This window comes from Caloenas nicobarica, chromosome 15 (genome assembly GCF_036013445.1).
Source record: "Caloenas nicobarica isolate bCalNic1 chromosome 15, bCalNic1.hap1, whole genome shotgun sequence".
Classification (NCBI taxonomy): Eukaryota; Metazoa; Chordata; class Aves; order Columbiformes; family Columbidae; genus Caloenas; species Caloenas nicobarica.
The window spans coordinates 7,452,982-7,471,852 of record NC_088259.1 but is presented as its reverse complement, the minus strand read 5'-3'; the positions used below and the strand labels follow the sequence as shown (position 1 = coordinate 7,471,852).

At 58.2% G+C, this 18,871-nt stretch overlaps 2 protein-coding genes and 1 long non-coding RNA gene across 3 annotated transcripts; 2 read left to right on the top strand and 1 right to left on the bottom strand.

Annotated features, from left to right (window-relative positions):
- Window positions 1-851: 851 nt before the first annotated feature.
- Window positions 852-4,306, bottom strand: LOC135994679 (uncharacterized). The gene is made up of 3 exons (XR_010607030.1): window positions 3,974-4,306; window positions 2,971-3,162; window positions 852-1,626 (listed from the first exon to the last, which is right to left on the bottom strand). It is a non-coding gene; the product is annotated as an uncharacterized LOC135994679 (long non-coding RNA).
- Window positions 3,670-10,545, top strand: DBNDD2 (dysbindin domain containing 2). The gene is made up of 4 exons (XM_065645434.1): window positions 3,670-3,805; window positions 8,407-8,562; window positions 9,025-9,162; window positions 9,958-10,545. The coding sequence occupies exons 1-4, from the start codon at window positions 3,763-3,765 to the stop codon at window positions 10,164-10,166; spliced, it is 546 nt and encodes a 181-aa protein (XP_065501506.1). The 5' UTR covers window positions 3,670-3,762; the 3' UTR covers window positions 10,167-10,545.
- A 969-nt stretch (window positions 10,546-11,514) lies between these two features.
- PIGT (phosphatidylinositol glycan anchor biosynthesis class T) lies at window positions 11,515-17,890 on the top strand. Its single transcript, XM_065645426.1, is given in 14 exon segments — window positions 11,515-11,604; window positions 11,607-11,772; window positions 11,775-12,038; window positions 13,156-13,333; window positions 14,160-14,287; window positions 14,757-14,857; window positions 15,017-15,103; window positions 15,364-15,451; window positions 15,540-15,637; window positions 15,935-16,100; window positions 16,199-16,399; window positions 16,895-17,060; window positions 17,192-17,275; window positions 17,387-17,890. Coding segments are annotated over 14 exon segments (2,070 nt in total). The 3' UTR covers window positions 17,640-17,890.
- The last annotated feature ends 981 nt before the right edge of the window (window positions 17,891-18,871 follow it).

Here is an 18,871-nt window from a genome sequence, read left to right as displayed (position 1 = left end):
CCCTCTGCCCGGACATCCCAGAGGCCACCGGGGAAGCGACCCCTCCCCATCCCGAGCACCCCAAACCCCCACCGAGGCTCCAGCCCCCCTGCTGCCGGTACCAGTACCGCTCCCGCCCGACTCCAGCCGCCGCTAATGAGCGGCTTTGGCAGCGGCTAATTAAGGAGGAGGCGGGGCCGCGGCTAACGAGCGGACAGGGACCCCCTGCCCCCGGGGCGGCCGTGCCAGCACCCCCAGCTGCCTCCAGCCCCCCCAGCTGCCTCCAGCCCCGGGAACCCAGAGCGAGCGGAAACCACAACTCTGCAAATGCCACATGTGCCCAAAACAAATGCAATCTTGAGACAGAGAGGCTGGTTCTGAAAAAATATAAATAAATCTATTTACAGGAAAACAACACAACAGACTACAACTCTTGAAAACTCCACACTCGCCCCAAAAAAAGCACAGGGCAGTGCGGTGGTGGTGGTTGTGCCACCAGGATGAGGGGACCAGGCGTTGTGTCCCTGCAGTGTGGCCATCCACCCCAGTCTGGTGAGATGCGACCCTCCTGTCACTGCAGGCAGCAGATGGGGAGCATGTGCATGTCCTGCTGCGGGTGGGTCTCTCTCCATTTCCTTCTTCAACTAGATGTCCATCTCCTCCTCCATCTCCAGATCCACCTCCATCTCCTCCTCTGTCTTCATCTCTTTGTCCATCTCCTCTGCCATTCCCACAACCAAGACACCAGCAGCCGTGCCTGTAGCTCCCAGCACAAGGTCACATATCCCAAGACAAAAGCCAAGCAGAAAAGTGCATTGGTCCTGCCCTGGCCAGCCCAGCAGACCTGTGGGATGCGGTTCCCAGTACCCCTGACCCCAGCTCCCCTCCCAGCTCTACCAGCTCCCATGCCAGCAGCTGGCTGTTGGGGATGGCTGCATGGTGTGGAGCCCGAGGACGTGGGGACACAACACACTTGGTTCTTGGCAGGAACCTCCACCAGCAATGTGGGGACTGGGCTCCACTCCCTCGGGGCAGGACACACCAAGAAGCCAGCCAGCCCCTGGCACAGAGTGATGCTGTGAGCCCCAGCCAGGCGGCACCTCGGCGCAGCCCGGCTCCCCCCGCCTCGCCTCCCCGGCCCGGCAGAGTTGCTCATTACTCAGTAGCCACGTTCCTTTGATGGTGTTTATGGCTTTTCTGTCTCCCCACTGTCCCGGGCTAAAATCATCCCTTTTAAGGCAGCCGCAGGACAGCCGGTCACTGGAGCCTTGCCTGCTGCAGGCTGCTCCCTTGCAATGTATCACCTCCTTTACTGGGAAAACAGCGTTGCTTTGGATTTTTCTTGCCTCTGCAATCTACTGATCAGCTGCGGCTCACTCCCAGCCCCGTCCACGCACGCCTCCTAGAGAACAAGATCTATTTTCACCAGCAAGTGATTCACCTGCCTGACGCTGGTTCCTTTCCCTTCACAGCCGACTCCTCCCCAGCTCCCTTACCCCGCAGCTGCCTGACTCACCTCCCAAACCTCTGATGGACAGAGAAACCTGAGCGGGAAGGGCAGGAGGAACAAGTCACGTTACATTTTCTCCTGATGAGGGGTGCACTTTGATGCTCGCTCCCCTGGGGACTTCTGGCAGGAGCTGAACTCTGTTGTGGAGAGAAGAGGTGTCATTCCTACCTGGTCTTGTGACCCACATCTCCCAGGGGCACTGCCCAAGGACCTAGGCGTTTGCAGTTAGGGCGAGGGCTGTTGACACAGGACAGTGCCATCAGCCTGTGCTGGAGGCACAAGGGAGGCAGGGATGCTGCGGCAGACCCTGCAGGTATCTAGCAAGGCTTATTCTTAGGGCTCCCTACCAGAAGTGGAGACTCTCCACTGACTTCAGTGTCACCTCTGTCCCCTCTCACCTTTTGGCCAGGGCAGGCACGCTTGGCCATGAGCGAAAAAATCACTCTGTGGAGCTGGCTTGCCTGTGTTAGTTTAATTGGAATAAAAAGGGTGCGCCGCTGAGCAGCACGGCTTGTGCTGAAGAGCTGAGATGAGTCAGGCTTCTTGCTGATGATATTACTGCTTTTCCAACCCCTTCCCAGCAAGGCAGGGTGGAGGGGCCACAGAAGTGGGGGGCTTGGGTGCTTGTCACTCTGCGCAGGCAGCACCCACACACGCTGTCCCCGCAGCAGGAACTGGGGCTGCGGTGAGCCCTAGGGAACTTGGGGTGCTCTGGGAGACAGAAACAGTCTCCACACCTCGCAGTAGTAACCGGTGCCAATCAACCCAGACATGTCACAAAGCAGAGACCTGAGCTAATTCCCGGGTTCTGCCTCCTCGCCTCCCCGCTGGCAGGGCAGGGCAGGCAGGGGGTCAGCAGGGATGGCGGTGAACCGATGACAGTGCCCAGAGGCTGTGCCAGACCACACCGAGCTGTGAGCAAGCCAGAGCTGGCAGGCACTCAGCCGAGATTTGCTCCTGCGGCTCCTCAGAGACTGTGGCCCCCCCTCTTGCTACACCAGCCTGGCTCCCTCAGCCTTCCAGTACCCAGCCACAGTGCCAGCATCCCAAAGTCAGGTGGAAACCATCAGGCAGGACTGAGGGTGCATTTTGAATACCGACAAACATTCACGTGGACAAAGTTCATCCCTCGTAATCACCGTGTGAGCTGAAGCCAGCAGCTATGGGCAAGTGCAGAGGGTGCAGGCATCAGGTTCCCAGCACAAAGCTGGTTTTCAGCAGCAGGAGCTCCCAGGAGGCTTGAGGGGACAGCAAAGCAACAGTAGCCAAAACAGAGCTGGGACACAAACAATATACCCAGTTATCTTTAATCATCCAGCGAGACAAACACGCTGAGAACGGAGCAGGCGGGACACGCCACAGACACTGGAAACTCCCTTTCAGCCAGAGAAAAAGGGACGAGTGGTTCCCCCCCGTCCCGGCTGGCCAGTGACCAGGCTGCGGGCAGAGCTGGCGCAGGGCACGGCGAGGCACTGACTCACCCTGCTGAGATACAGGAAGGGGGCGAACAGCCAAGTTCACTTCTCTGCCAAGGAGCAGCCCTGCTGTGCAGGGCTGAACGTGGGAGAAAACACCCCAGAGTGGGATCTGCTGGAGGATCGTGGTCTCGGAAGGCTGAGGGTGAGCTGGGGAGGGAGCCCATGGCCCATCCACACAGCGTGCTGTCGCCTCTCCTGTGTGATCGTGTGAGCCGGGCATTTAGAGAAAAAAAGCATAAAAAAAGAAAGCGTGAATGGTAATTGTGCTCCCTGGCCAGGCACAGGAAACCCTGCCCACCCCCCTGCCACGCGTGGCAGAGCTCCTGCCGCACCTGCAGCCAGGCACTGCGGGCACAGAGCTCTGCCTGGGACGGCTGGGGGGGGACCCTCTGCAGGGACCCTCCCTGGGGACCAGGGACCCTGCATGGGGACTCTGTGCGTGACCCGGAACGCAGAGACCCTCCGTGAGGACCGAGAACCATGCACGGGGACGCTGTTCCCCACGGGGGCCAGGCACCCTGCATGTGGACCCTGCCTGGGGAGCGGAGCCCCCTCCGCTGCACTCCCGCAGCCAGGCAGCCCCCAGCAGCCCCGGGTCGGTGCCCCGGGGGGGCAGCAGCCGGTAGGCGCCGCCGCCGCGATGCCCCGGGGCCGGTGTCGCTGGCACCGCCCCGCGCCGAGCACCGCCCCGCAGCGCACGGCATGGGCGAGCGGCGGCCGGCGGCGGGGGGGGCGGCGGCCCCGCGCTGAGCCCGGCCCGGCCCGGCCCCATCCCGAGCCGGTGGCAGCAGCTGCATGTCGGGGCCCGGGGCGCAGAGCCGCAGCCGGCGGTTGCCCGGTAAGTGCCGGCCGCGGGGTGCGCTCGGCGGGAGGGGAGCGGGGCACCGCACGGACTAGGGGCCCGGGCTGTCCGCATCCTCCCACCCCCCCCGAAACACCCACCCGATGTCCCTGGCAAAGCAGCCATCCCCCCGCTTCCATCCCCGGACGCCCCCGCTGCACCAACCTGCTGCGCCGGCACCGCTTCCCGGGCTGCCTGGGAAGCTCCGAGCCGAGGATGAGGATGCTCGGTAGGGGGGTGGCACCTGCCTGGAAAACGGCTGAGCTCGGGGACCTGTTGGGCATGTTGCAGGGTGGCACCGGTGTCCCTTGGAGCCCTGACGCTCCCCGGGAGGTGCGGATTCCCCCGCACCCACGGGGAAGAGGAGACTGAGCAGAGCAAACACATCAGTGAGCAGTGGACAGGGTGACAGGGGACTTGCAGGGGGACGACCTGCCACAGATCTGTCCCTGGGTCTGGCACATCGTGCTGCCCTCCTGCCTTTCTTGTCCTCACGCTTCTTTCTGCGGGAATGAAAGCAGGGCCCCGTAAATAGCAGGGTCTTATGACACAGCCTCTGCTGGGGAAGGAGCGCTGGGCGGCAGGGATATTTTTAGTGCTGAGACGCAGGGGATTTGGAGATCGCTCAGAGGAGTGCAGGCGCTGAAACCGCAGCACCAGAGAAGGGTTACAAGGTGCCATATCCTCCCTCTCTAGTTCCTCCCCCGGTGCTTTTCCCAGCCAGCGGCTCTGCCAAAACCACTGCCTCCCTCGCACTCGCCTGGTGCATTTCCTCTCACCAGGGCCACGGTTATTTTTTGCTCTGCTGCAAGACGAGGTCAGACGTGCCGATTGAGAAAAGGCTATGTGGGGAATTCGCGCTCAGGTGGCCAGCGTGTCCAGGCATCCTGTCTCTGCACAGCCTGACCCTACATGATTCTCCAGGGCATTCCCTACTCTCCACACCAGCTGCTTCTCCCAAGGCTAAAGGAGCCGAAAACCCTTGGGATTGACCCTTGTCCCGCAGTGGTTTGGCTGGGGCAGGGTGACAGGGTAAGGCTTGTGATCTCTGCAGGGTTTCCTGGAAGATGCTGCGGCAGCTGAGGAGTTGCATCTTCCCCCACCTCATTTCCTCGCAGCACCGGGAGCACAAGGCACAGTCAGCGAGCCGGGCAGCAGTGGGGTGTCCTGGGCCTCTCTTGAAGGAGCAGGGCCAGGGGATCGGGCTCTGGGAGAGTGCGGGGAAAAAGGCAATATCTGGCTGGGCCAGCCTGCCCCAGTCACCAGGGAACTGAGCCATGCTTGGAGTCACCCCTCGATTAAACTCTCTTCACTTCCCCATCATCCCCTGTCCTTTTCCACAGCCCCAATTTTTTTTTTTTTTTCTTGAAATCTCTTGAAATCTCTGCAAGGTATTCCAGAACCATGGCCTCAAGAAAAGGCTGTCCCCATCTTCTCTTGGCCTTGTGCCTTCACTAACAAGCCTTCTCCCACCCCCCAGATACACCCCTCCTATTCACAGGGACAGAAGTGGGGTTGTACTGGGATCCTGTGGGCCAAGGAGGAATGAAAAACACTTCCCCTCCCAGTGGAAGCACAGCCAGATAATTGAACCATGATCTGCTCCTAGCCCGGATGCTGGGTCAGAGAACACCCTGGGCTGGTGCTCCCAGCACCCTCAAGCCCATCTGGCCCTCACCCCGTGCTAACTGCACCCCAGGAACTGCTCCTCTCCCAGCCCACTTCAGCAAGGGTGTGAATGGGAGGGCTCACAGCAGTTTGCTTTGCAGCCAGCCCTCCCGCAGCTCACCCCACTGCGGGTGGCCATGAGCCCACACCACGTGGGGCTGGCTCCTCGGTGTGCCCTGGCAGGGCAGAGGGACCAGCGGGGCCAGTGTGCTCACCCAGAGCCCGCCCGTGGGCAGCTGCCCGGGGAGCTGGCGAGAAGGAAATCCCTGCCTGCATCTCCTGGGGGGGATCCTGCCTGCCCAACCTCTGCAGCAGCGTTTGGCCCCTGTTCCTCTCCAAGCTGTGCTGGCTAACAAGGCGTGAGAGCCGGAAGGATTTGAAGGCAGCGGGGCGTTCGGTGCCGTTGCAGCCGCGCTGGGCGGTTCAGCCAGCGGGGAAGAGCCTGGCTCTGAATGCAGATAAGGCTTCGGCCCCTTGGCTGAGTGGGCTGTAGTAATAACCATGACAATAGTAATAAAAGCCAGGCCACCAGCAGGTACCGACAGATCCCCCACGGTGCACAGGGGCCGCATTGTGTGTGCAAACGTGTCCCGCGGTGGGAACATGCCAAGTGGATGAGACAATCCCCGCGACTGACAGCCGGGGAGTGTGACCGGCCGTCACATGGGGAAGGGCCGCGCCAGGGAACGCCGCTCTCCTTTATTTCCCCGGGGAGGGTTGCTGAGAGGCAGCTACACTAGCAGGGCTGTTCACTCCCCCTGGGCCCAGAAGAGTCCCGGGAGGGGGGAAGGCTCCGTCCCCAGCTCTCACCACGGTCACGGGTCAGGCAGGGCCAAGAACAGCCCAGCTGCCATCTCCCGCTGCCGGCGTTCTGTACATAATGGGATCTCAGTGCTCGTGCCTGACTCCCCGGCGAGAGCTCGAAAACAAGTTCATGAACAGGTCCTGCTAATTTCTCCTGCAAGAGAAATCCCGGTGCCCACAGGAATGCTACCACAAGCACCCTTACCACAAGTATCGGTCACGTGCATTAACAGCACAGATCAGCCATGCTCAAGGTTTATTTTATATTTGCACTGCAGAAGGATTTAGAGACTCTCATCCTTACCTCCACACTGGGGCCCCTTTGGCAAGATGCCACAGGGAGAGCCAGTCTGTCACCCCAAATCTGGGAGCCAGCGCAGCCTCTGTCCTGACCCCAGCCTCCCTACGGCTGGAGCCTGATGGGCTCTCCTCGACATAGTGAACCGCAGCAGTTTGCCATGGATTTGGCACAGCTGGGCTGGGGGGAAGAGCTCTGCCTGGGACAGACAGCACAGGGCTGCCTCCAGCTGCTGGAACGCAGCCAGCTCCATAATCAGTGCCCCAGTCACCTGCTCTTTGTCCCTGGCTCTGTTCTCTTTTGCAGTGAGCACAGGGGAGGCAGGAGGTTTTTACCTTACCCCAGCAGCACGGGGCTGCAGCCACTGGTCAGCCTTGTGAGGAAAGCTTCACCAGCACGATGTGTCCGCTGCACAGCACACCAAGCCTCTGCACCAGAGCAGGTGCCCAGAGCTTAGATCAGACATAACAAGACTGAGGTACCTTCAGGCAGTCAGGATCACTGCCCTGGGCCTCACAAGAAGACGCTGAGCAGCCAGAAAAGGACCAGAGCCTCTTCCAGAAAGCGCAGGGTGACTGGCCCTGAGTCACGGTGCATCCCCACACTGTGCTGCAGGCACAACCTGGCCTCCTGGGGCAGGCGCCTGCAGACGATAGGGTTTAGCTGAAGGATGCCCCAGAAACCGAGTGCAGAGGAGCCCTAGAAGGGCTCTCAGGAAGATGTGACATTGATCTCCAGGACATCTCACCAGGCCCACTACCTCTCTCCTGTTTGGGCCCTAAGCTGGTACATATTGGTGACACCAGCCCCCCTGCTGTCCTCACCCCCGCTCCTGCCAGACAGGGTAGGGATGCTGCTGCTTTGTTCCCTCCTCCCCAGCCTGGAGGAGCAGAGGGTTTGGGCCTTGCTCAGGCGGAGCAGAGGATGTTTGTTTGGTTTCCGTGGTTACTGCGCTGCCTGCTCCAGTAATCACATTTTCCTTGTGCCGTCTGGGCCAAGAGCAGAAGAGAGGAAATCTGGAATGGCTGAGGTCAAACACCAGCCTGGGAACAGCCAGGGCCACCAGCCACAGCCCCTCTGTGCCATTTGGGTCCTTGCAGGTGTGGGTACCCAGCCCAAAAGTGAGGTACCAGGCCCAGGGATGCAGCAACAAGCTCCTTCAGCACCAGCCTGAGGGTTCCCATCACTCCCTCCCATGTGAGCTGAGGACACAGGCACCGGCACTGAACTGCGAAAGGAATTACAGAAATGAAAATGTTTGTGCAGGCAGAAGCCAAGCTGGCTGTGTGAGTGCCAGAGGTGAACGGGAAAGCCTGCCAGTGTGGGTGCGGCTGTATTTATAGCGCCGGTGGCCGCAGGGGTGCACGTGTGCAGGGGTGACAGGGTTGCTGGTGCCTTTTATTCCTTACACGTCACTCAGCCCAGAAAGCCTGAAGCACTAACGCCAGTTGTTGTCCCTGGGAGTTTCCCCTACTTGTTAGCGTTCACAGACAGCCCTCTGTTTTATAGCAAGGAAACTGAAACTTGAACATGTGCAAACTGTGGCTGATCTCATAACAACACCCTTTCCCTCCTTGGTAATTCAGTTCAGCAGCCACGACCATAGCATATGAGCTCCCAGCTCCTCGCTGCCCTGTGCCTCAGAAGCGAGAATCCGAGGCTCCAGCACAACAAATCCTGGTGATGCTGCCATTACGGCATGTAACATCTATTCACAGTGACTCAATCAACATGTGCTGGTAAAGCACGGCTGTACCATGTGAGCTGGGACAGGCAGAAGAGCTCAGACAGCCCTGCCTGGTCCAACCCTCCTCACCTTTCTCCCCAGCTGACATGGAGCAGCCGCAGCGGGGCCTGGATGCAGAGCAGATGCAGCAGCAGCAGCAGAAACTACGGGACCGGCAGAAGTTCTTTGAAGAGGTTTTCCAGCATGATGTGGATTTCTTCTTCCCTATGTCTCACCTGCAGATAGAGCATCGGAGACGTAAGTGCTGCGGGCACCAGCACAGGACTGGGGTTGTTCAGGGAACAATGACACGGGGGTCGGTGGGACATCCCCAGTCTAAAGGCAGCTGGGGACACACGTGTCCTGTGCTGAGACAGGACCACAGATGCTGCGTGTGGGTGTGCTGTGCATTACTCACACCACTTAACCAAAGTCACTGCACATGGGTACCCAGGCTGGTGCCCTGCAGAGTCACCGGGTTCAGATAGGGTCATCCAAACAGCAGTTTGGGGCAGGGACAAGGCCTGCAGTGAGGCAGCGGGGGCTTCCAGAGGGATGTTTTAGGGAAACATTATTTTCCTGGGGGCCTCTTACCAGCCAGTAGAATTCAGATCGCCACAACAAGGCTGGTTCCCTCCTTGGGGTGCTGCCTGCACAGGGCTGGCAGTGCCCTTTGCCTAGCACCAGCACTCACCTTCTCGCTGGCCTCTGTCTCTGCAGCGCCCTTAGGCAGCATTTCCTCCATGGAGGTGAACGTGGACATGCTGGAGCAGATGGACATGATGGACCTGTCAGACCAGGACACCCTGGACGTGTTTCTGGGCTGTGGGACAGAGGAGAGCAGTGTTGCTGGGCCAGGTACGTGCAGTCTGAGCCTTTTGCTGGCTAGGCTGAGAGCCCTCTCTGTCCCCAGTGCCCACTCTGGCTTGTCCCTCAGCCCTGGCCACCCTGCGTGCAGATCCACACACACCTGTACAAAGACACTTGGTGCTGGGGTCTGTGAGGTGGGAGGGACCTCAACCTGGGCTGGTCCATGCCAGTATCCCCCTCTGCAGCCCAGAGGTTCAGACCCCTGCAAATATCTTGCACAGAAGATGAGCGTGGAACCCAGGCACTTTCCAGAGTCCATAGGGCTAATTCTCTTGTCCTGAAGCTACTCTGGAGCAGCCAGTGTCTTGTCATTACTTCCCAGGTCCCCACCACGCTGCAGAGCTCACTGCACTGAGCAGGAAGGCTGCAGGACCCCTCCACTGCCCAGCCAGACCCCAGGGAGCTGGGCTTGGGTCCCACAGGGAAAGCCCGGGGTGCCAGCACCTTCCTCCCCACACACATGCACTGTAGTGATTCACAAGGGCCGAGCCAAACGTCTCCTTGCCTGCTGCAGCCAATGGCCTCACACAGCATGGCTGCAAGCTGCATTTCACATGAAACAGTGAAGGCTCTGCTGCCAAAACCGGGGAAGGAATGTGCGGGGCTGCCCAGAGCCAAGCCGGGGGTGTGAGGTGGGGAACAGCCACGGCAGCCACGTGGGGAGCAGCCAGGAAAGCACAGCCTGCTGAGGAATGAAATGTGTGTTGGAGGGGTTATCCATGAAGCTTAAGGAGCAATAAACCTCCAGAAGCCTTTTCTTTCTCTTACCGCACTCTCCTCCAGGGGCAGATGCCAGCCAGTGCCCAGAGGAAATCACCCTGCAAGTGCCCAACGCAGCCGAGAGCAAGTCACGCATTTCCTCCACATCCTCCGTCTCCACGGATCCGAACAGCCTGGACACCAGCGAGGAGGGGGCTGAGACCCCTGTGGTGCAGTCGGATGAGGAGGACCTGCAGGAGGACAGTCCCAAAAAGCAGGTGGCCAGAAGCTAGCAGCCAGCTCTGCCCTGCTCCCAGCCTCCTCCGTACAGACCTGTCAGCTCCGAGGAAGGAAAGCTGCTGGCGCCCAGTAAACCCCATCCTGGACTGCTGCCCTGCGGGCGGGGAGAGGGGCTTTTCCCTTCCTCTTCCTCCACAGGTTTTCCTGGCAGCCAAGGGAGAATGAAAGGGGTATTGTAGGCTCCCAAAATTAACTCTTCAGGCTTTGCTGCTAACACTCCCTGCTTCACTCCCCTGAAACGCTCAGCATTCCGCAGCCCCACCATTCCCAGAAAGGCACCCCTTGGGATCCCAGCTCCCCCATCCTACTGACAAGGGTCCTGTCCAGACAAGCATTTAATGATACAGAGAAATAACACTCCGGTCTAAACAAGCAGTGGGTGTGTGTGTTATTGGGAGAAACCAGTGCTGGGGGTGAGGGTTCGGTGGGGGCTGCAGGAGGGAGAGCGGTGCAAAGCCCGTGTGCTAAGGGCACAGTGCAGGAGCAAATGAAGCCCAGCTCCAGCACGGGGACAGTTCCTGCGCCCAGGGTGGGAGCAGACAGCACGGAGCTTGGGGAGAAGGGCGGCTGTTAGCAGAGCAGGTCACCAAGGTGAACAAGCCAGGTGCTGCCTCTGGGAGAGAGCCAGCAGCTGCGGTACAGACACGGCTGACCCAAGCAGGGCTGTAACTACTCACCACGAGTATCTAGGGAGATTTCCCATGGAAATTGGCTGAGTGGAGAACATCAGCACATGCAGCACCAGCAGCTGTGGCTCCCCCAGCACAGCACAATGGCAGCTGGAGGCTGCTTTAGAGGAGCAAAGGAAGAGCCATCAAAATGAAGCCACTTCACAGTGCACTACACTTGCTCCCTGCAGGATAGGATGAGAGGAGTCAGGCACAAAGCCAGCAAGGGACTCATGGCCACTATCAGTGGTTGCAGGCCAGGAAAGCGTTGTCCCTGCTCAGGCTGCATCAGCACATCCCAACAAGGAAAGGAGCCTGGCAGATAAGCAAGCCAGGGAACACTCTGCATCCTGGCTGCTTCCCAGGGTGGGTCCAGACCCTGCTGCACCCCCTCCTGCATCAGCCAACCCTTAGTGAGACTGGCTGGAGCGACCTGGTTATCCGTGAACCACTGGCCAGAGTGGGAGATGTTGAGAGCCTCATTGGTCTGTCCCCCCCAGTGCTGCAGTTTGTGCCCTGGGGTAACCCCAGGCTGGTGGCCAGTGGTAGTGGGGTGCTGTGCACCCACAGATAGACACTGCCCTGCGGAAAGGAGATGTCAACGGGAGAGGGGCAGCAGCCAGCAGCGGCAAGAGCTGAGAAGAGGAAGGTACCCCAGGGACGGGTACAGTCCATGTGGAGTCCTCAGGCACGCCGAAGCCTCGCAGTGAACCAGCCAAGCTCAGGCCGCACAAGAGCCCCGCCCAGTTCTCAAAGCCGGGGGGAGGGGGGAGGGAGCCCTCGGGGAGCGCCCCACGAAATGGACACCCTCGCTCCCAGGCTGCTGCCAGGCGCAGGCACAGCCGGGCAGGCGCCAGGCTCCGAGCCTGCTCCTGGCAGCAGCTCCCCGGCCGGCTCGCACCCCATGCGGAAGGAAAACCCGCCGGGCCGGCCCAGGCCGCGGCGTCACGTCTCCATGGCAACCCCGGAAGCGGCCGCCATTGGCCGGCGGGGCCGGAAGCGGAAGTGGGCAGTGGGGCGGTGGGATGCTGGCGGCTGCGGCGCTGCTGGTGCTGCTGGCGGCGGGGCCCGGGCGGGCGGACACGGGCCGGGACACGCTGCGGGAGGAGCTGCTGCTGAGCCCGCTGCCCGCCGGAGACGTGGCCGCCACCTTCCAATTCCGGACGCGATGGGACGCCGACCTGCAGCGGGGCGCCGGTAGGGCGGGGCGGGGCCGGGCGCAGGGCGGGCCGCGATTGGCTGGGGCAGGGGGGCGGAGCTCTGTCGCGGGGTGATGACATTGGTGTGGTTAGGGCATGACGTCAGCGGGGCGAGTGACGTCAGGGCAGCGCTGTTGTCCCAAACCCAGGGTTCTTCACCCGGTGTGCACACAAATGAGCAGATTTAGCACACAGAGAGGAGAGAAGGCGGCTGAGGGGAGATCTGATTGCTCCGCAACTGCCTGAGCGGAGGTTGGAGCCAGGGGGGTCGGGCTCTGCTCCCAGGTAGCAAGTGATAGGATGAAAGGAAATGTCGTCAGGTTGTGCCAGAGGAGGTTCAGATGGGATATTAGGAAAAAAATATTAATGGAAAGGGCTGTCGGGCATTGGAACAGGCTGCCCAGGGAATTGGTGGAGTCGCCATCCCCGGAGGGGTTTAAAAGACGTTTAGACGAAGTTCTTAGGGATGTGGGTTAGTGCCTGAGTTAGATTATGGTTGGCCTCAATGATCTTGATCATCCAACTGAAATGATTCTATGATTCTCTATTGTTTATCAGAGAGTTGCGCAAGTCTGGATGCTGGAATAAAGCCAGCACGCCAGAAAGAAAAGTAACAGCCATTCTACACAAAAATCTTATCGCTACATTAAAACCTAAGGAGCCGATTGGTTACACATTTGCAAATTGCATTACATAATCATTTTAGCATGTAACGATCAATATTCAGCTAAAGGACACTTTATCCAACAGTCTCGAGATACGTGTTAAAGCAAGACACAACTAATTGTGTGGGCTTCAAAATGTCCAAATCTGCAAGGTCACCCTCTCTGATTGGGTGTTCTGCAGGTCACCCTTATCTTTGTCAGGCTGACCTAAACCTGGAAGGATTTACATATCTTTGGGTAAGCAATTGCAGACAGGATTAATTCTTTTAAGTGGTGATGACAACAGGGCGAGGCCATGGGGGCTGCGGTGACATCACACGAGGGCGCTCAGTGCGCTGATGCAAGCAGGGGCAGCCCCAGGGAATGATGTCATGTGTGGCCAGGCCCTGGTGTGACATCAAGGGAAGGGGCAGAGGGAACAGGCAGGGCAGGGGCTAACACTGCCTGCAGTCTCTCACTACAGGCTCTTCCCGAAGGCACTGGGGCGGCTGGTGGCAGCACTGGGCGTGCGGGAGCTGCACCTCGCCCTCACCCAGGGCTTCTGGCGCACCCGGACCTGGGGGCAGCCGCCCCTGCAAGCACCCGCCGGTGCCGAGCTCTGGGTCTGGTTCCAGCCCACTGTCACCGAGTAGGTACCTCAGACACGGGTCTGTTCCGGGGGTCCTCTCTCTGGGAGCTGTTGCCCTTCTCACAGGAGGCAGCCACCATGTGTGGTGTGCAGGGGCCTCCTGCATTGGAAAATGTCTGCTGAAATAAAGAGTTTGCAATCCCAAGAGCAGCTCTAAGGAAAAGCAGAACATAGCCCCACTCAGTGCACAGGGCAGGACGTGGTGCTGAGGACAAACCCTTATTCACTAAAGGAACAAGCAATCCCCTTATGGGCTCTGTGATGACACTGCACTGAAACGACAGGGTTATATCTTGACCTCTTGTCTGTGACTCATTTCCACTGACTCCCACCCAGTCCCTGTCACAATCTCCCTGAGCACACAGCCCCTGTTCAAGCCACAGCAGCTCTGCATGGGCTCACAGAGCTCTCTCCTCGCTGCCTGTTGTAGGTCTGCTGGTCAGGTCAGCCTTCAGAGCTGCACCAGGGTGTTGCTTTAGGTCTCGCAGCCCCTTCCCCATGCACTGCACATCACGTCCTGTGTGCTCCCAGCCCACCCAGCCTCCCTCCTCCCATCCCAGCTGCACCCACCGCTGGCTCTCTGGCTGTGTGAAGCTCTGCCAGCCCAGGGGCTGCCCCTGTGCTGAATGTCCCCCAGATCTCATGTGTTAGAATAAATACCAAGAGAGCTGGAGAGTCCATGACCAGCAGCCTGTGCCTGCATGTTCCTTGCAGCTTCTGAAAGGCAGTGTGGTCACCCCAGTGTGTTTATTAAACGTTACTGACTTAACTCTTGTTGTTCTGAGGATTCAAGCTGCCGAGTAATCACTGGTATCTGTTCTCACAGTGTTGACAAAGCCTGGAAAGAACTGAGTAACATCCTCTCGGGAATCTTCTGTGCTTCTCTGAACTTCATTGACTCGACCAACACGGTCACTCCAACAGCGTCCTTCAAACCCCTGGGCTTAGCCAACGGTGAGTCCAGCCTGCACTCAGCTGCCAGCTCTGCCCTCTCACTCTTGTCTCCAGCTGGAGTTCTGCCCCATGCCACGGCAGCCTGTGCGAAGGTTCTAGGTGTGTACAACAGGGACTGTTAACCTCCTCTTGGAAGCATTTCCTCTCCATATGAATGAGGCTTGGATTTGAACAGAGGAAAGCCACAAGCAGTACGTGGCAAATGCTCCCAGGCCCTTGTCTGTCTCTCTGAAAAGTATTTTACGAAACAGCGAGGACTAGAGGATTTAAGGCACTCAAGAAAAAAAGTCTGCTAGAATATGCCTTACCTATTCTTTCCAAATCACTCTGAACAGAGCGGGATCTATTGCTGATTGAGCTCGTGGCATTTTCGGCATATTGAGAGGCGGGCTGGGGGGTGGAACAGGTCTGCTTCTGCTCTCATGCCTGTAGCAGTACCAGCTTGGTGACCCTCCACCTCCCTGCCCAGGAACAGATCACCATCTCCTGCGATACGCCGTCCTGCCCCGCGAGGTTGTCTGCACAGAGAACCTCACTCCTTGGAAGAAGCTGCTCCCGTGTGGCTCAAAGGTAATGGCGAGCCCTGCGGCTTTGTTGGGCCGCTCCTGGTGGAGCCGTGTTCCCGACAGCAACATGAGAGCGTGCGCTGGGAAGTCTCGGCAGGGCCTTTCTCTCAGTGGGAGCAGAGAACAGACCTGGCGCTGAATTTCTCCTTTTCTCTCCCCGCAGGCTGGGCTCGCTGTGCTGCTGAAGGCTGAGCGCTTGTTCCACAGCAGCTACCACTCACAGGCTGTGCACATCCGCCCTGTCTGCAGGGTAAGCGTGAGGCTTGGGGCTCCCTCCTTTAACATCCCAAGAGAAAATACAAAGCCTTCTTATGACGCTGCAAGGTGACACACTGGTTTTCCCACCTCCCCTGCGGTGGGTTTGCTGTGTCTAACACAGCTGTTGTCCTGCTTCTCTGGTCTCACCTGCATCCTGAAGGGATTCCTGCAGTTGTGGTGGAGTTCCAGCTCCCTCCTGGTGTCCTGTCCCTCCAGAAGGTGTGATCAGAGCTGCCTCTCTCTCTTGTCCAGGATGCCTCCTGCCTGGCTGTGTCCTGGGAGCTCAGACAGACCCTCACCGTGGTCTTTGACACCTTTTCCAGCGGCCAAGGAAAGAAAGGTGAGCTCAGCAGGACCACGCTGTGCTCCTTGCATGCCCCCAGCCTGCGGCACTTCACTCTGCTTGATGCTGACTTTGCTTCCTGCAGACTGGTCCCTCTTTAAGATGTTCTCCCGCACACTTACTGATGCGTGTCCTCTGGCATCAGAGAGCAAAGTCTACGTTGACATCTCCCCTAAGAACAAGGTAATGCTCACGGACCAGAGGACACTCCCTGCTCCCTCAGTACAGCCACTTTGGCTTTGAAACACCCTCACCTCCACCCCTTGTGTGGCCGAGTCCCCCTGGAGCCCTCTGGGGCTAACGACAGGACGGGCTTTCCTTCCTCTGAGCAGGGCTGCAGGGATGAGCATGGTGGTGTTACTAAAGGTGCTGAGCTGGCCGTTGGGTGGGAGAGCTCAGGGCCAGCTGGAGGAGCTTTGCCCAGCACTGCCAGTTACTTCAAGGGGCACTTTTCCTTGCATGGTCCATTTGCTTTCTCAGGAAAAGGAGTTACTGGAAGTGACCCCTGCTCCGACGTCTGTACTTGAAGCTGTTGTCCAGGGAGACAAGAGAACCTACGCTGCCTATGACCTGCTGAGCCCCTCACTCTTCAATACATCCCGCAGTCTCAATGTGCAGCTGAAGTGGAAGCGGCCCCAAGACAGCTGTGAGTGATCAGAACTTCACTCCACCAGCCCAGGGCTCCAGGCCTAAAACTCACCTGGCATTGCCCCCCATTCCTGCATCCTTTTCTCTCTCTCGCAGCGGAACTGCCCACCCCTATACTCCACGCTCACCGCTACGTGAGTGGATACGGGCTGCAGACCGGGGAGATCAGCACTCTTGTCTACAACACCCACCCATACCGGGCTTTCCCCGTCGTCCTGCTGGAGACTGTACCCTGGTACCTGCGGCTCTATGTGCACACTCTGACTATCATCACCAAGGGGAAGGAAAACAAGCCAAGTAAGTAAACCCTCCCGGGAGCACACGCCAGCCGGTTCTCCTGGCACAAGCAGCAAATTCCAGAGATGGTTTAGTCCCTCCCTCAAGCTCCAGTGATCACTGGGAAACTGGACTGGGAAACAAAACATTTTAAGATGTTTTCCTAGCCTTCAGTAATGAGAGGCACATGGACAGTGTTTCACAATCCAACTAGGGTCTAAACTAAAGTGCATTGATTTTTGGAGTAAAGGAGGCTCAATTTAAAACTCATGACTGGGTCTTATTTTGCATTTGTACCTGTCTGTGTGAACATCAGACTTTCATAGGTCATCAGCTCTAAAGACCAGCCAGATTTAGCTTTAACACATGCTTTTTGCTACTTCTGCATCTCCACTTGCCCAGAAAACCCCTCCCAGGACAGTGGAAACAGGAGCACCCACCTCCTGGGAGATGTCCAGGCAACATGAGTTTGGACAAGGTCCCCCCGGTGCCACTGACACGTGTTTTTGGGGTTAGGTTACATCCACTACCAGCCAGCCCAGGACCGGAGACGGCCTCACCTCTTGGAAATGCTGATCCAGCTGCCAGCCAACTCTGTCACCAAGATCACAATCCAGTTTGAGAGGGCCTTACTGAAGTGGACAGAGTACCCGCCTGACCCCAATCACGGCTTTTACATCAGGTAACAACATAACCTCAGCTCCTCGTCCCCTTCTGGGCGTCGTGTAGGACTTGCTGCCCAGATCTCTGGGGACGGGAAGGATTCTTGTCGCTTTGCGGGCAGGACTGACGCTTCGTTCTTTGTCTCCTTAGTTCATCTGTGCTCAGTGCCCTGGTGCCCAGTGTCATTGCGATGAAGGATGTGGATGTGGAGCAGAGCCCTCTCTTCACCTCACTGTGAGTGTCCCAGCGCTGGGAAGCGGGACCGTCCCGCAGCCATCATCGCGGTGAGCACGAAGCAGCGGTCCTGTGTGGGCTGATGCTCCTTTTTCTGCTTCTGCTCTCCAGGTTTCCTTCCTCTGACGGCTCCAGCTATTTTGTGCGCCTGTACACGGAGCCACTGCTGGTCAACTTGCCGACGCCAGACTTCAGCATGCCCTATAACGTCATCTGCCTGACCTGCACCGTGGTGGCCGTCTGCTACGGCTCCTTCTACAACCTGCTGACCAGAACGTTCCACATGGAGGAGCCGAGCCGGGGTGGGCTAGCCAAGCGGCTGGCCAACGTCATCCGCAAATTCCGGGGGGTGCCTCCCCTCTGAGAGAAACCAGGGCAGCAAGGGAGCAGAGTCCTGCTGCCTCTTGTCTTTGGTGGAAGCAGCCTGCTCTGTTTTGCTGTCTGGATCTCTCTTCAGGATCCAAAAAGCTGAGACGTTGCTTCTGTCATTAAGATGGGAAACGGCTCTAAGTCCATTGACTACTGAACTATACTGCTGTGGGGCTGGCAAAGGTGTAAGACTTCTGTTTGTGAGAGGGGTAACTTATGTGCTGGGAACAATGCTGGAAGTAAACGAGCTGTTTTGTACATTCGTGCTGCTCCTGGTTGGTTTTTACCTTGACCCATAGGCAAAGTTGACACTGTAAGACTCTGAGCTGCCAAGTCTCTGCAATGCTGCCTGAGTCAGCTGGGAGGAGATGCAGAGATGGGAAGGGGTGTGATCTGCAGCGAAGAGATGGGCTCATCTGCTCCACCATCTCATCTTCCACGACTGCCACCTTTCACAGCTCCCTTCTGCCACACTTCACATTTGAACCAGTTTGCAAATTAATTGCAGGTCTGTCCCCTCAGCCATGGCAAGGGGTTATTTTCTTTCTCAGGAGAATGTTTCTCTTCCTCACAGCTTCTATTTGCAGCATTTTGAAACCCCTCCACCTGCTCACCCCTCTGCTGCAGCACAAGATCCTCCTCAGTGTCATTTCTGCACCTCTGCTCCACAGCTCCCCTGCACCCATGCTGTCCCCAAAGCTTCGGGAGCCTCTGGGCTGAGCAGACCCCAAGTGCAGAGCTGCTCCCAGCTGGGCTCTGCTGGTGGGCAACAGCCTCAGCCCTCCCTGAGTCCAGAGTGCAGGAACACCAGCACCACTGCAATCCTTAGTTATTTTCATTAAATACAAGGTACCACCTCGTTGCTGTTCATGGGGAGCAGTGAGAGGATGGGGGGGGCTTGCTCTTTTCAGGGGTATGACCTGTGCATCTTGGCTGTAGCTTTTGTGATAGGAACAGACAAGCCTACAAGCAGCTAAACAAATCACGAGGAAATCATTAGAAGAAATATTCCCCAGAATCAAAGCAAAGCACAGCCAGAGGTCTTCTAGAAGTTTTTACTTGAGCAGAAGGGCCATAAAAACCACTTTGCCTCCTGCCCCACATAGAGCGGTCTGTTCCCGCTGGCCTGGGATTACCTTTCCCTTCCCCATCCACTCCACTGGATGGCTCCACGCAGCCTGCACAGCTGCTGAAATATTAATACGTGAGTTTGGGATGATCCCTCTG